The sequence below is a fragment of the Odontesthes bonariensis genome, chromosome 7 (genome assembly GCF_027942865.1).
Source record: "Odontesthes bonariensis isolate fOdoBon6 chromosome 7, fOdoBon6.hap1, whole genome shotgun sequence".
Classification (NCBI taxonomy): Eukaryota; Metazoa; Chordata; class Actinopteri; order Atheriniformes; family Atherinopsidae; genus Odontesthes; species Odontesthes bonariensis.
Window position 1 is genome coordinate 34,244,888 of NC_134512.1, and position 16,538 is coordinate 34,261,425.

General features: G+C 39.4%; 2 protein-coding genes across 3 annotated transcripts; both read right to left on the reverse strand.

The window, feature by feature from the left end:
• Positions 1-40: 40 nt before the first annotated feature.
• actr6 (actin related protein 6) lies at positions 41-6,044 on the reverse strand. The gene is made up of 11 exons (XM_075471120.1): positions 5,829-6,044; positions 5,094-5,211; positions 4,954-5,022; positions 4,728-4,851; positions 3,278-3,413; positions 3,141-3,197; positions 2,966-3,064; positions 2,522-2,600; positions 2,009-2,180; positions 1,072-1,210; positions 41-484 (listed from the first exon to the last, which is right to left on the reverse strand). Exons 1-11 carry the CDS (start codon positions 5,894-5,896, stop codon positions 355-357), a joined length of 1,191 nt encoding a protein of 396 aa, XP_075327235.1. The 5' UTR covers positions 5,897-6,044; the 3' UTR covers positions 41-354.
• Positions 6,045-6,579: 535 nt separating this feature from the next.
• LOC142384420 (protein FAM3C) lies at positions 6,580-16,021 on the reverse strand. Of its 2 annotated transcripts, XM_075470652.1 has the most exons (12): positions 15,703-16,021; positions 15,358-15,459; positions 15,177-15,269; positions 12,929-12,967; positions 12,387-12,470; positions 11,072-11,116; positions 10,878-10,986; positions 10,611-10,669; positions 10,104-10,154; positions 9,949-10,033; positions 9,023-9,149; positions 6,580-8,561 (listed from the first exon to the last, which is right to left on the reverse strand). In XM_075470652.1, the coding sequence occupies exons 4-12, from the start codon at positions 12,954-12,956 to the stop codon at positions 8,472-8,474; spliced, it is 678 nt and encodes a 225-aa protein (XP_075326767.1). In that variant the 5' UTR covers positions 12,957-12,967; positions 15,177-15,269; positions 15,358-15,459; positions 15,703-16,021; the 3' UTR covers positions 6,580-8,471. The 2 variants fall into 2 exon arrangements, with proteins under 2 accessions (XP_075326767.1, XP_075326768.1); XM_075470653.1 differs by lacking the exon at positions 15,177-15,269.
• Between the last annotated feature and the right edge of the window lie 517 nt (positions 16,022-16,538).

The window sequence follows — 16,538 nt, forward strand, 5'->3', positions numbered from 1 at the left end:
TTAAAAACTATTTTCAAGCTTTTAACAGAAATACTGTAGGCAGATTTTAGAAGTTTATTTTCTCTACATGATTCAAAGGCAGGAGAAATGCAGTGAAACACAAAAAGACAACAACAGCAAAGACGGCAGATGAACCTTAAACATGTTACAGCACAGGAACAATCAGCACATGTGGAAAGACAAACGCTCTCCTGATACGATGTCCCGAAACAACGCGTGACTGGGGTAGAAAAAAAGCATTTTTACCTTCGACTCGGACTTACTTTAAAGTCAGTTTCTCATGTGAATCAGATTCTGCTGAGATTCTGATCTCAGCTGTTTTTAGAGATAATCAGAAGAACGAAGAGTTTCCGTTCAGATATCAAACTTTTCTTCACAGATACAGTGTCCATTCTCTTCATAGTCCTCCCTCGTCACAACCATCTCGTCATAGTCCGGACTGCGAGCCAGCAGCTTCCCTCCTTCCCACGAATAGCAGACCGGGCTAAAAACAAGACAATAACACAGTTAAAATTATCTTGAGTAGAGACGTCCGAGCACACGCATGTTAAATTTCTTCCACTAGCAATGTAAAAGAAACAAAAACAGAAGCAGATGTGTTTAAAGGGCTGTCTGTGCTTGAATGTCTCCAGCTGACTGGTCTGCATTACAAAGAGTGTTCCCGAATACTGCTTTTTCCAACAGTGTTTCTCTCTTTTAAAAAGGTACTTTGGGTCCTAGTGGCCTTTATCCAACAGTAGGTAGACAGGAAAGGGGGCAGACAGGAGGAAGACATGGAGCAAAGGGCCCCGGACCGGGACTTGAACCCAGGCTGGCTGCATAGAGCAACTACAGGCCGCCTGCTGAACCAGTTGAGCTGAACTGTGCCAAACAATGTTTCTAACACAGACTGGTTATAGTGAAAGAAAACAAGACAAAAACTGATCTTTGGGGACAAACTGTCCCTGCTCTGCAGAAAGGTTCAGACCGCACACAACCAATGTGAGAACAGCGAGGATGATGTGGTTCTGTGGTGGGAAAAGCTTCTAAAGCTGAACTGGAACCAGAGTCCTGTACAAGCTGCTTTCTTACTTTGAAGGTAGAAGCACTGACACAGGGAGGTGGGCGGGGACGAGGGATCGGAGCTCCGCCTCCAGACGCTCTCTGAAGCCTGGAAACAGCGTGTTCCCTCCGGTCAGGACGATGTTCTGGTAGAAGTGAGGCTGCATCTCTGATGGACAGAGGGAACTGTTAGATGTTAGACTCTCCATAAAAGCTGCACACAAACTAAAGTGTAGTTGGACACATCAGAACTGAACACAAACTTACAGTTTAGTTATTTTATCCTATTAACTGATCTAAATGGTTCATTATTTGGGCATACGGTCCGTGTCTGCTTTGCAAGTTTTACAATTTAGTGATTTTATTCTATTCAAACTGAAATACTTCACCACATCACCACTGTACGTTCTGTGCAGCTGATCCACTGGAGGTGAAGACTGAGCCACAATATGAGACAAACACCTCAAACTCTGACATTAGTAAGCCATATGTAGGCTTAAAGGAATATAATAACGGAGTAACTGAGCAGCTCTGGGATTTAACCACACCTACTGTAACCCGAGTTTGAGTTCTGTCAGAGTTCTGTGGCTCAGCATCCAAAAATAAAGGCCCCTCCAGGAGACATCTGGATATCTGTCGGATTGCAGACAGAATCTCTGAGTTTTCCTGTTTATTACTCCTGCTGATGCAACTTGTGTGTCCACTTCTGTTTGTTTTAAAGTAACTCAGTTCTTGGTTCAGTACCCTGTCAGTAGTTTATCCCAACACATAGCAGCTCTTTTTTAGTGTGAGTGGGACTTATTTCACTCACTTTCTGCTGCTTTTAAATGATCTGACCAAAGCTGATACCATTATAATGTTCCTACACATCATGTTTGATAAAGTCCCTGTTAGTAGTTTTTGTTGGTTTGTTTTAAACTAAACTGCAACAGTGTTTGCGTTCCGTTCAATGTGCTGTTGAACGAACCCTGTGGCAGGGACTGGATGGAGTCTACGATGCCCTCAGGGATGCCCATCTCCTGGATGCCGATGTCTGACGGATGGAAGAGCATCTCCGGAACAGCGAAGCGCTCGTTGGCCAACCTCAGGATCTGCTCACTGGTTTTGTACTTCCCACTGAATACCATCTCCTCTCGTGGCTGATGAACAAAGACACCAGAGAGGAAGACCTGAGCTGGCTCAACAGACTCCCAAAAAGCAAAATATCTTCATCCATAAATATCAATATCTAATGGAGATGCATCCATTGGTTGCTTATTACTTTCAATAAGATCTCTGACAGTTGCTTAGATACACTGAGGAATTCAGATTAATATCTAAAGACATCACTTTAGACTTCGTCATTTTTATTGACAAAAAGATCACAAGATTAAAAAATGAAAAAAAAAATGGTGGATTAATCAATAATCAGTGGTTATTTCTGCCCACAGCAACATACTTGAATAAGATAAACAACACAAACAGGCTGACGCCGTCTCACCTTGCAGAAGCCTTTTTTGATGGAGCTGAAATCTGGAAGAACATAATCCCTCATCAGACTGTTTTCCTCACCCTTCATCCTGAAGTCACAGAAGAACCGGCCGTCAGACACTTCACTTGCACAACACACGCTGCTTTAATCTGAGTTTTTTGTCCAGTTTAATTTAAAATAGATCAGTCTTTTTAATCTTAAAGATGCTGCTTCTTGGGTTTTGATGGCATTTGAGATCCAGAGGAAACATCCAGATATCCACAACCATTAACATTTCTCAGGCTACAAACGTTAGTTCGATGAATGGCTGTGCTTCAGTTGTATCTCCATTAAGTCAGATTCCTCTAATCCAGGGTCAAATATAAAGGTCCTAGAAAAGAAAGGCTTAACAACAAATCCACAGTGTGTGTTTTAAAGGGGATCAGCATCATAAAAGCTGTCTGTGTGTCTTACTGAGCGATGTCCATGTCCTTGTAAAACTGCTGCGAGACATAGCAGACGTCTTCCTTCACCTGGTTGATCACGTGAGTTTCATCCATCACATGTAACTGGCTGGAAAATTAAAGCAAAACCTGTTTTATTTTATTCAACCAAGAAACACAAAAACAGCATGAAGTTGTGGATTTACCGGTATGAGATGATCTCCTTCAGGTGATTGGTCAGCAGTTTCCCTCCAACATTGATCCTGAAAGACAGAATAAACCAACAGGCTGTTAGTGTTGTTCTTACTGTCGTTGTCACTACTGCAGGTTGACCTTCTCTGACCTGCGGATGCCCTCCTTCAGTTGCTTGCTGCGGCAGTAGGGGGCGATGTGGGTGAAGGAGAACCCGGAGTCGACCACCAGGCAGCAGAGCTCTGAGAGCTTCGTGTGGAAGTAGTGATGAGCGCTGAGGGAGCCGGCTGGAGGGAAAAAATGAGTGCAGAGAGGATGTGTGATCCCAGAACAGCGATGACTCACAACAATCCCATCATTCACTCAGAGAAACTCCAAGTCACAGCGCATTTTACAGGGACAGATCTGTCATTTATGTGCTAGAAAAGATCTCACTGTCCCTGCGTTCATTCTGAAAGTAAAAAAGGCGCCTGAAAGGTTGATCCTTCACTTCCAGGTCAGAGAGAATAAACAGAGTTCTGCTCTCATGAAGAGGAGAATCAGACTCTCTGTGCATACACCCGTTTGTGATGAGCACATGAGTGAGACCCTCACGACTACATCTGATCCTTTGTGCTATAATCTGACTCAGCTCTTCCCTGGCCTCATTAAAATGTTGTGTTACTGCAATAATAATAATAACGAAACAACCAGATCAGCCCATGACTGCTGACCTCAGTTTACACCAAATCAAAATAAAATCCCAAATCCAGATGTACACTTAGACCCAATTCCAGAGACTGTTGTGTAGGATTAAGGTGCCACTAATCCACAGAGTCAAGTTGTGGTGGTCATTAAGACAAATGGTCCCTAACACCCCTTGTTGAAGAGGTAAATGACAGCCAAAAATAAATGGGGCGCTTTACCCTTGCAAAAACAGAGGGGTAGAGCCTAAAGGAAGTCCATACTGTCTCTCAGATCAACTGCCATACAAATTTGTCTTGAACTTTTTGACTAATCCATCAAACAAAAAGACAAATAAGCTATACCAACAATAAAACTATCTTTGAGTAAGTAATAGTTATCATGACACCACTTCTTGCTAAAACTTCTTAAAGATTTTTATATTTTTCGATAAAGTTCTAGTCAGACGAAAGAAGAGAATGCAGACAATCTGTCATTTATGCTTCTTATGCTCAGCTTTGTGAATGGCGACATGCTTTGATGTCAGTTTGATCTCTACGGGCATCGATACAATCCATCGAAACCAAAGTAGTTACAATTACCATAAACTTGACAAAACTGCTGCTGCTGAGGAGTAAAGCAGAGTAGTCCTGAATGAGTTTTTTTTTTGCTTTCGTTGTCGTGAGTTAATGTTGTGCACAGCAGTTTTGTAAACTCTGGTTAATTCAAAGGAGCTTTATAAATTTAACTTTATAAATTAACTTGATATGATCTGAAGTTGAAATTATGTTTGTTTATGAACACTGTAAAACTTGTACGACATTTGAGTGAAATTCACCTCAGACATTTTAACAATTTGCACACGCAATGACTAATGTGGCGAGCACAATCAGCCCTAAACGTCCCTTTGCCGTCTAATTTACTCCAGTTTGACTCACCATTGATCCTGAGAACCGACTGGAACTGGTACTCTTCAAATAGGATCTCATTCATCGACTCCTGGATGGATGTGAAGTTAAAGTAAGGCTCTGTGATGATGATGCTGGTGTCTGCAAACTCCATCTGAACAGAGAAAAACAGTCAGTCACTGGCAGAGAAAGATGGAGGAGAACACATGAAAATATTTCCGTCTGAGATAAAAAAAAAAAAGAAATGGTTAAACACCTTAAACATCTCCTTTCCAAACAGGTGATCCCACACTTTCCTCTGGACGTCCCAGTTGACCAGATAGCCCTGCACAGAGAGAGCAGGTGAGACGGAAGCAACGGCCTGATGCGAGGCTCCACCTCCTGATGCTCACTCACCTTCTGGAAGGGGAGGATGTAGAAAAGGCCTGAAGGATCTTTGATCTCATCCAGCTGATTGGCTGTGAAGGTTTTCAGTCTGGATGTCTTTGAGCGAAACTGACAGTTTGGGATGACGCTGAAGGAGGATAGAAGGAAAATAGCTGATCTGAGAATGCTACAGTTTCAAGAAATGATTAAAAGCTAGGTCCATTTCTACATTCTGAGGTGGTTGAAGTCATTCAGTATCTATTGGATGATGCTCAGGATGTTTTTATGAGTCTGTGGTGCTATCCTCTAAGTTACTGCATGCTGGGCCAGCAGATTGATGGCAGTGGAAATCAGCAAACTCAACAAACTGATCCTAAAGACCTGCAACATTGTACTGATGGAACTGCACTCTCTGCTAGAGATGCCTTTGGAGGTTTTACAGGCAGGTCCATTTGGGAGGAGTAGTGCACACATTACAGAGTAACTGCAGCATCAATTTCCCCTAAAATACACAATTTCTCCTCTCCTCCTTTTCAACAGTATTTTGTCAATCAAACGTTTTCAGGCAGTAGCAGTAGTTAATGCATTTACTCATTGACTGTATTTAAGTCTACTTTTGGGTACTTTGGTGCTCAATTCAACAACATTTAAAATATTAAACAAACCCAGCACGTAGCTGTTCTCCCTCTCATAGTTTTAAATGTCGGAAAATTCACCATAAATGAGACTGACACCGTTGTTTTTTTTAACGTTATCCCATCTTACCTGACCTTCTCCTGACTGTAACCAATCTTCGCCGTGTAGGCTCCATTATCCAAAACTAACGTCGCCATTTTAAAGCCTGAATTATTCAGGTGGAATTAATACATTTAACTTATTTCACAAATAAAATAACGTAACACATTTTTACACTTGCGAACACAAAGATCCGCCATTAAGACTACATTAACTCCACCAGCCAATCTGTTCACTCCTCATTTCGTTTCCGGCCGTCGAAGAACCAATCACAGCTTCTCTTTGGTTGCTTTATGGTCACGTGGGTAATTCTTATAGCCAATCCCATGCGAGGTGTAGGGCTTTGCACAAAATAATTCGAGTGGAAACACGGTCTTATTTTTGTTCCGCTTCTCCGTGAACACAGAAAATGCACAGGTTTGCTTTAAAATGATTAAGTATTTACAGACAATGTTTTGTGTAAACAAAATTGTGCTGTATTGAGTAAGGAAAATAGTAAATTTACTCTACCTGAGAATTGTACTTTTATTTTTACTGTGACTACAGTTTTGCAGTGCTTGCATATTTCCATCCCATCTTTCCTTCTAGTTATTCATGCAAACTACAAACAAATAAAATAATGCATAAAAACGTAAGAATATAATGAAAGCAGTAACATTCTGTATTATCTGAATTTTAGAGAGGCTGAATTTGGTAAAACATGAGCATCATTTACCTAATCTTAAAGGAGAATTATTAATTACTTTAAAAACTTTTAGAGAACTTAAATAATAATCAATAATATATTTTATTGTTTATTTATGATGTTTCCCTCATACACTGCAATAAGTGTGCATTAAAAATCTTGTTCTACAGCCCCAAATCATAAAATGTTGGGATGATGTGAAAAATGTAAAAGAAAGAAAAGATAGTTGACCTTGTCTATTTTCACAATATTTGAACCCAAGACATTTCATGTTTAGTCTTGTAAACGTCTTTTAATTTGTTAATGTACATCAATTTTACACTTCAGGCCTATAACACATTCTTAAAACAGTTAGGACAGTAGGCATGGGATTACTGTGGGAAACCTTTGTCAAGCACTACAATACAGGGCTACATTAAAAAATGCCACTTCATATTGTGTGGAAAAGAGCCTTCTGTTGACCTTGTCCAGAGGCGCCAGTGACTTCTCTGGACTCTGAGGCATCTGGGATGGTCCATCACACAGTAGAAACGTCTATCAGTATTCCAGATGTTTGTTGGAAGGGGTTGTATCAGTGCCCTTGACAAAGCATTGTCACTTCTGTGATGGCACCATCAATGTAGAAAAGTTCACTGAGATTTTACAGCAACATATGCTGCCTTCAAGACCACATCTTTACCAGGGACGTCCATGCATTTTTCAACAAGACAACGTAAAAAATATTTTGAATTTCCCCCATTGGGTGATGAATAAAGTATTTTTCTATTCTATTCTATTATAAAACCACATTATGTGCACATTACAAAGGCATGGCTGAGGAAGAAGAGAGTACGGGTGCTGGACTGGCTGCCTGCAGTCCTGACCAGTCCCCAATGGAGAACACTGGACAACAACGACCACCCTGTTCTGTTGCTCACCTTAAGACGTGTTTGCAGGAATAAAGTGACAAAATAACACCTGAAACTCTTCATCATTTGGTATCCTCAATGTCAGAACGTCTTTTACATGTTGTCAGAAGGAATGGAAACATTAAAAAGTGGAAAAAGCTTTACTGTGACAACTCTTTTTGGAATGTGTTGCTTGAAATGCTTGAAATGCCTGAAGTTGATGAGATAAATCATGCAATTTATTTGGTTTTTATTGTCTGCAGTGAAACAAGGCTCAAAGGAAACTGTGTTTTTATTTTTAAATTAGCATTTTCCAAATTGTTTTTCTAATTTTGGGTTGTATAATAAATTGTTACAGTTGGCTCTTGAACCTGCTGTCTCATGTTTATTGGATGTGGACTGAAACCAAACAAGGAACAGGAACAATAAGGCTGGTACAACAGGATGTAAATAATGAAGGAAACACTCTGTTTGTTCAGTCAACAGGGATTCTGTGTCATAATCAAACAGTTATAAAGAAAAGCAAACTATGTTGAACAGTTTTTTGTAACATTCCTTCACAGAAACAGTTTCCTCTTCAGCAGCTTAAATGTTGTTATGAAAATGTGAATCTAGATCAAACTAGGCTTGGAAGGATTTTGTTTACTGTATTGGATTCTTTCACCATGTGCACGACAAGACCAAACAAAAAAAAAAGTAACAAAAAAAAGTATTGTTGCTGCTATCTTTAAATAGTTTACACAATAGCAGATGCTGTCCTTTCCTGTTTCCAGTCAAACCTTCGAGTATAAGGGTTTCACTGTACCCTAATTGTATCTGCAGTTATTCTGTGACCAAAGTTTAAAAACCCACCCTTCTGTAAAAATTAGTAAAAAGTTAATTTTCCTCTCGTAGTCATAACTGCTGACCTCATCTTCTGTCCGCAGTCAGATGAGGAAAAATCCGATCAGGTGGCTTCACCTGAATCAGTAACACAGCACGCTGTTGCTCTTCATCAGACTGTCAGGCCGAATCAAACAAAAAGTTCTGAAAAATGTGCAGATTTCTTTAGCTTCACACTCATGTAGCTGGTGGTTACAGGTTTCAGGATGAAGCCGCAGGTCACTCCAGTAATTTGGGTATGCAGCCATCTACATCAAGCATCTCAGGCCAGTTCTCGTATTTATTTTTTGATTGATCGTTCTTTATGTACTGAAACAGACAAACAGATGGATTTAGTTTCACAGAGGGCAGGAGGACTGCTGTGCAGAAGACCTGTCTGAGATGGGAGCCAAATCAGCTCAGGAAGAGACTTTTGTTGTTGAGATCCATTATCAGACCAAAAGTGGTGGCACCATAAGTCCTAAGATAAGAAACTTTATTTGTAAAGAATTTTTCAGATCACAAAGTGCTTAATGTTTCAAATAAATCAATTTTCTAATAAAACAAGCTGAGGAGTTCAGCCTGAAACTGCTCAGCCCTCTTTAGTCTGGAGTCAATTTCAGAAAAATATATCGATAAAAATACAACAGTCAAAGAAATTAGCAGCAGTGAAGTTATATCACCTGTAGAGTGAGATTAAATCCTAAAACACTGCTGGACTAAATGAAACATGTTAAAAATGAAAAACTCTTACTTTAGCTACTCCATGCCAATATTAGTGATACATTTACCTTCTCAAAGTTGCTCTTCATTGTCAGTCCTTTTGCTCCAACAAACACCCAGCTATCTCTGAATCCCACCAACTTGATTGAGGAGCTTCCTAGTTCTGCAATCAGCTGTCTTGCTTCATCATTTAACCTGTTAAAACACATCAATATTCAGAGTTGAGGACTGTTTCAAATTAGTACGAACAGCTTTAACAGTCGAAGCAGAAATATTATAAACAGCTGAATCACCATTACTCTGTAAGTCTTTACAAACTGTCTACAAGGCCTCAGCAAGTAAAGCTCACTGGTGTGTCCAAGTTGCTCATTCACAAAAAGTCCGTGTCACATGTATGCAGCTCTCAGAATGATCAGAAACGTACAAGCTGCAAATATGTGGAAGCAGAAGTTCACAAGTGCCGTTGTTTCGTATTTAATGGAAGTATCTTACAGCTTTGCTTTTCTGACATTTTAAGCAATTTAAATGTATAGAAAATGTGTTGCATGTGATTTATTTCCAAACAGAGATATTGGAAATGACAAATGACAGCATTTTTTTGATTAAAGGATGAATTCCAACCAATCCAGTTTGTTTTCTGGGTTCATTTAGCTGAACTTTCTTCACTGTTGTGAATTTAAATGAATTTAAATGAATTTATATTATTTTATTTGTTTCTCTTTATATTCTTTTGTGTATTTTTAATGCTTCTTACACTCCCTGCTGCAATGCTTTTTTTTTATGTGAAGCGCTTTGAATTGTTTTGTACATGAAATGTGCTATACAAATAAATTTGATTTGATTTGATTTGATTGGATTGGATTCATTCGTTGTGAAGCAGGATTGTTGAGAATGTTGATTTTATTAACCACAGTAGATTTTATTAACCACAGTAGATTAAACATTAGTTATGCAAACAATTGAAATAAAAAGTATCTCAAGAAGAAACATTTACTTTGAAGCTGGCTCGTCGAAGGACGCCACCAGCACCACAGAACCAGTCTCAATGCTCTTCAGGAACTCGATGAGAGGTTCCACTTCTGCAACACAAACGTGTCACTCAAACCTTCCGTTACATCCTCTGAAACAGAAGCTGTTTTTGTTACTTACCACCAGCATACATGTCAAAGTGACCTTTCTTCAGGATCTCTCCTGTTTTACCTGCCAGAGAATAGTAAAAGAATAAGTAACAATACTTCGCCGGCGTTTTCTTTTTCATAATATCAACAGTAACCTGTAATTTTCTGTGCTTTCGGAATATTTAATGAGCATTCTTGAAGTGAGGTTTGTTATAAAAGTTTGATTGAGGGATGTTTATTACATGCATCATATTTATAAATAAAGATATCTTTTTAAAAAGTTACATTTTAAACTACATTTATCTGCTTTTGAACAGGAATTCTTCGGCAATCCATTATAGCTTTTAAAAAGTATTTTAATATAAGAAACATTTTCCAGTTTCTGATAGATAATGACTGAAGTGAAACTTGGGAAAATCCACAGAAGCCAAAACAAATTTGCAATAAAAATCCTAATGAAGATAAATGCTGCAACAAAAACATACAGTGAACTTCTACACTGTGGTACGCCATCCCCTGTTTACTGTTCAACACTCACCATTTATTGTCACAATGTTTATTCCAACACCAACGTTGTTCAGAATTGTTCCAAGAATCCTGGGAAAATGACCACGAAATGAAAAACAACCACAAAAAGGCACACAACCTGAACAACATACAGAAATACTGACCACAAAGAGACCAAAAACACAACATATTGCAACTAAATAACTACAAAGGCAAAAACACAGCATAAAAAAAAGGAGACTAAAAATGATCGAAATGAAAAAAAAAAGCTGCAGAAACACACAAAAGAAGCACCTACAAGTTGTTCTGGACACAGATTTTTGGACCCACGGCGTTCGCAGCTCCGCTCTGGATGTAGAAGCTGAACTGATCTTCTGGACAAACTTTCTTTACAGAACATGTTCCAGCTGCACAAGAAAACACTGATTAATCCCCCAGCACCTTCATCAGGTCGACTCCACTGACTCCTGATCAGCTCTAATGATCACTAACCTGACCGCTTGGAAACCACGTTGTCGGTCTCACGGGCAGCTGAGTCTTTGGTTAAATCCGGATGGACAAAAGAAGACAACAGGTTACTCCAAAAGTTTCTTCATGGTGACCTTTAACCTTCAAGACCACATCTAAAAATGTAAATTTTACCAATGTAAAACCCCATTCTGCCCACATTACAAAGGCATTATTTAAAATCTAAATAGAGGCTAGTCATCCAGAACACAGACATGTCACATTCATGGTTTATTTCGATTTCTTACCTTCAAACACCTTATAAACTAGATCATCTTTGAGTAATACTTTAAATTTGAATTCATGGAATTCTCTTTGGGGAAGTAAACAGGCCTTTGACCTCTCACATAACCAAAAACCGATAAGGAAAAGAATTTGGCATCAGGATTTGCATTATAATCTAGAAATATTCAAGTCTATTGTTGTACTTTGAACTTTTATTTTTTATATTTCAGAAAAAGTGTCTGAACAGTGATCAACCTTAAGCTGAAATTTAGCTTAGTTTGTTCTCTTTTTTCCTTCCGAGTTGTTAAGAGGTCACTGAAATTTCTCTTCAAACTACTGAATTCCTCAAATGTGACAAATCTAATACGTTTTATTCGTTCGTGATCATTGTCTCAAAGTTGGCCAGATGACTGAATCCCGTTCTCAAACCAGGAGGGATTAAAGAAAAATGTTTTAACCGCTATGTCCTTATTATTCTAAATAAAACATCTGTGGGGACTTAAACTGTACAAGAGACACATGTGAACAGAACATGTGAACTTAGCAGTATTTTTCAAAGATTTTTATGAAAAAGTGAAGACTTCCAACCAAGTTAAATAAATAATGTTTATCTATTTGACTTAAATACATTGTTTAGGGTGCTGTTGTCCAACTTTATTTCATACCCTTATAACATAAAAAGTTATCTTAAAAATAGAAAAAACACAAAATGAATAATGCAATTTGTTTATTTTGTTTTTATGTAAATTATCATTGCAATTTGGGGTAGTTTAGATCGACAGATGTTAATCTTTGATCTGATGTAGAGTTAAGTTGTTTCTTGTTGGACAACGACATTCTTCCGCATGTATATTTCACATATTCAGCATCAACATCTGGCTGCAGCTTTTGTTGCCTTTGCAATGTATTTGCTGTGAAAAATGATTTGTATAAAGATGTAATTTGTTGGAGATCAACATGACAACAGCCTCCATGGATCACATGTCACTGTCAAAGTGCAACAAATGTGTTTCTCCCAACAGAAAAGAAAAAGACTCTCAGACATGCTGAGTGCAGGATGGATAAACGTGGCTACCTGTCGACGGGTTGATGTACATCTGAAAGCCGACGATGATAAGAAGGAGGATTGGCACTAACACGAATGCAACCTTCAAACACCCTGAGGGAGGCACACAAACAAAGCATTTATGTAAAATGAGTCATAAAGTTATGAATGTTTGGATCAGAGTAGATCATGGCCTCGGCTTACATGAACAATGGAGGCAGAACATTCTTCGAGCTGGATGACTAAAATGTGTCTGAGAGGACAAATCGGCCCCTCGATTCTGTTTTGTCTTTAAATCCTGAAGAAATTTTTCTTCTTTGTGGAAACTTTGTGGAAGTCTCTAAAATGATGCCTCTTACTGAGAACGTTGTGTTTTTTTTTATCCACAGGCTCTAAAAACAGCAGGTCCTAAAGTGATCAGAATTTAGAGTAACCCTCCACTGCTGCGTGCTTGAAATCTTTCTTTTTTCCGTCAGGTATTTTAATTAAGATTAGTTAGTTAATTTAGCGGTGACCTTCAACAATAATCAAGGAGAGAGTGGCTGTATTATGCATGTATGAAGAAAACTTACATCTGAGGAGACCTGTTTGACTCTGCATGTTTGCTTGTCCTGAATCAAACAGACAAACACAGAAAAGATGAGTAATATAAGACAAACACATGGCCGTGATGAAATTCCACCGAGGCAACAGCAAAACTCTGACACATCTTTACTCAAAGCAGCTTAATGAATAATTGTTTATTACTAATTAATCTGAGGATTAGAAAGTTCCACTCTGGTAGTTAATGATCCGCTATAAAGCAGTACTTTAAGATAAAAAGCATAAACAAAACACCTCGTCTTCCACAAACACACCATTAAATGCAAATTTAGTACAATCGCATATCACCCAGACTGGAAAGGAAGATGGTCACAGTTCTGTGAGGAGTTCAGAGTTCTGAAGGCTCAGGAAGAAAATAAGCTGTTTGTTCTAAATCTAATGCTCATATACAGCCTACATGAAAGCAGTAAAGTACACAGGGAGTTGCCCGGCTCCTGTCTCTGCAATAACGATACCAAATTTCTAATCTCAGATCATAAATCTAACAGGATCTCTTTTTTGGGAGACACCAGCTGCTCAGAGGTCCCTCTGTGCTCTCTGAAGACGTGCTCAGTCTGGAGCCCATGGCTTTTCTGATCCTCTAATAATGCCTGATCATCCGTCACTGGTGTCTTTTATAAGTTTTGGCACTATTTCACTGATTTCTAACTAAACATAATTATCAACGGAGCGATAATAATTTGAAGAAACAAATTATGCACATGCATGTTGACACTGTCTCCGGTGACTCCAGCAGTTTGCAGTTTTTCCCTGTTGAAACACTCGATTCTGTTAAGCAAGTCAGAGCTGCGCTTATATTTGCACACCTTCCTACAACTTTGTAAATTCCTCACACAGGGTGTGAATATTCTTACACACTCACTACACAGGCACTGGGCTTTATCTTTGCTCAGACCAGCTATGATTAAGATTTGCATATCTGCGTCTTTTGTCCTGCATTTGACTTCCTGCCAGAGCTCATTCAAAACATGAGGACTCTTTAAATCTGCATTTACATATTCAAACAGCTTTAGATTGGATCTTTGGAACAGAAAACTTGTTCTCAATGGTTTGCAGACTTCAACAAATGCTCTAAATGGGAAAAAGTTCAAGGTAACTTTTCACATTTGGCTGAAATTATTTTGTCTTCTATTACATTGTGTTCCTTTCTTTGATGGGTTGCATTGATCAACCATATGTGGTTGACATGCGATAGTGTTTTGTCCTTGTAACAAATGGAAAACATCCTGAGTTATGAGTGTCATCCTTTTAGCTTCATCCAAGCTAATATCGGCGATGATATAAGCATGTAATTAGTCCCAGATGTGTGGTGCTGGAGGAAGAATTTGAAGAAGATGCCCATGGTGGAATAGAGGGAGGATTGGACTGAAACAAGATGTATCAAAACTGATTTAAATCCTGAGCAGGAGGCGAGCAGATTTATGCAGACAAAAGAGGAGACAAAGAGCTTGTTCATTAAGTAAGTAAAACATGGGGTGGGAAGTGACCAAGATGGGGTTTGGAAGTGTTACTCCTCACAGGTGGAGGCTGGCTCGTGTCCTGCAGAGTCTCCCTATTAGTTGCTGAATTTCTGCTGCGTTGTATTTTTGTCTTCTTGTCTTCTTGTCTTCTTGTCGTGACTCCTCCTGTCTCTTGTCCTTGGTGGAGGGACCAGATTGGCGACGTAGGAGGAAAACAGTTTGTGTGAAAACTATTTTTCTCCTGACTTGTTAGAGCAAAGTTTATCAGCCTCCGAAAGATGTCAACAATCCCAGATAAAGGTGGAATTCTTCTGCGTGCAAGCCACACGTACAATCTCTCAATCTAACTTGTTACCAATGATACGCAGCAGATGGTTGTATAAAAAGTTTTCACTTTGATTAGAGAGAAACAGTTCCCAAAATATGAATTTGACTCGCATGGATGAAGGAGAAGAATAGCAGGAGAGCCTCAAAGATTAAGCCAGAGGCAGCAAACATCTGATTTGTCTTTGTTGTATAGGCTGTAAAAGTCTTTGCTGGATAGTTTCCAAATTAAGTAACTAAAGATTATTTCAGCTTGTGGAGCTGAGAAACATTGGCTCAAACACTTTTATGGAATATAAATAATGAAAAGTCTTCCGGAGCTGAAGTTATCACAAATTTAAATAATCTAAAGTCACATGCAGCAAAGCGACAAACACTCACACATGAGAAGCCGCAGACCTGAAAATGTTTGGAATATATTTAGAGGAAATACCTGAAATGATACAATGAAACACTTCCTGTGAAGTACAGCTCCTTCATTCAGAGTGTCAGCAAAGTTGAACAAGCACCTGAGTGACTAAAATTCCTGCTTAAAGAGAGTAAACACCCGGCGTCACAGCTGGCAGAGGTGAACAAGAGCCATAAAATGTGAAAAAAAAAATAAAGGAACTGACCGACTCTGATGATGAAGATGTCTCTGATGTCCTGCCAACATTCACACTGAGGAGTTCCGGGAGGCCCGTGGAAGACAAGACAAGCTGATCCTGTTCTGCCACCTGCAGCCAGATAACCAATCAGCAGCAGCCAAAATCAAAGTCTGTGTTATATAGCAGAGGTGGCTGAAGGAGGGATTTGCTGCCTTTTATTTAAAGATTAGACATAAGAGTCTGTGGCAGAACTGAGACAGCTGAAACACTTCCTATAAACCTTAACATGTTAAAAGTACAAAACAAAGCAGCCATGTCAAACAAGGCTGAGGAAAACTCCAGAGGAACAGACCACATTACACCCATACTGACCCCAGCTGGGGTCCGTTTCACGTAGCAGGTTCAACCAACTCTGAGTCTATTCCTGATCTCTGAGTTGATCTACTCTGAGATAGAAAACCCTGAGTTTTCGGTTCCAGAAACGCTGATTTGAGTGAGGTTAATCAACTCTGAGTAAGTTCACCTTGAGTTTAGCGCGTGCACCACAACTTTAAAAAGCCAGCATCAACGGAGCCCCGATTCGACGAGTCACCTTGGCAACGGGGAAGAGGAGGGGCTACGTTTTTCACCAACCTCGAATTGGAAATCTTAATGCGCTCATACGGCGAGTTTCAATACGTTTTTAGAAATAAGTGCAACACCGCTGCAGCAGCAAAAGTGTAAGTTTAAATGTAGTCCTTTGCAATCACAATAATATTACAGGGAAACTGCTTGAATGGTAGCCCATTCATTTATTTAATTTAGGTGCAATCTCGCGGGGGAGAAGCGCACTTGGCAGCAGTTTAAGATGAAATATAAAAATATTGTTCAAACAGGTGAGACCTCGGCATGGAGGTACCTCATTTTGATCATGTTTTACACTGTAAAATAAATATTAAGCGGCTATTTGACTGTGCAGTTATTTTATTCCCAACATAATGCTGTTTTCACACACATAAACTATGTCTTCTCATCTATACCATCCCTCCATCCATCCATCATCTATACACCGCTGAATCCGTCAGTCGGGTCGCGGGGGGGCTGGAGCCTATCCCAGCGGTCAATGGGCAAGAGGCGGGGTACACCCTGCGCCGCCAGTCCATCACAGGGCCACACAGAGACAAACGAGACAAACAACCATACACACTCACAGTCACTCAGAAGGACAA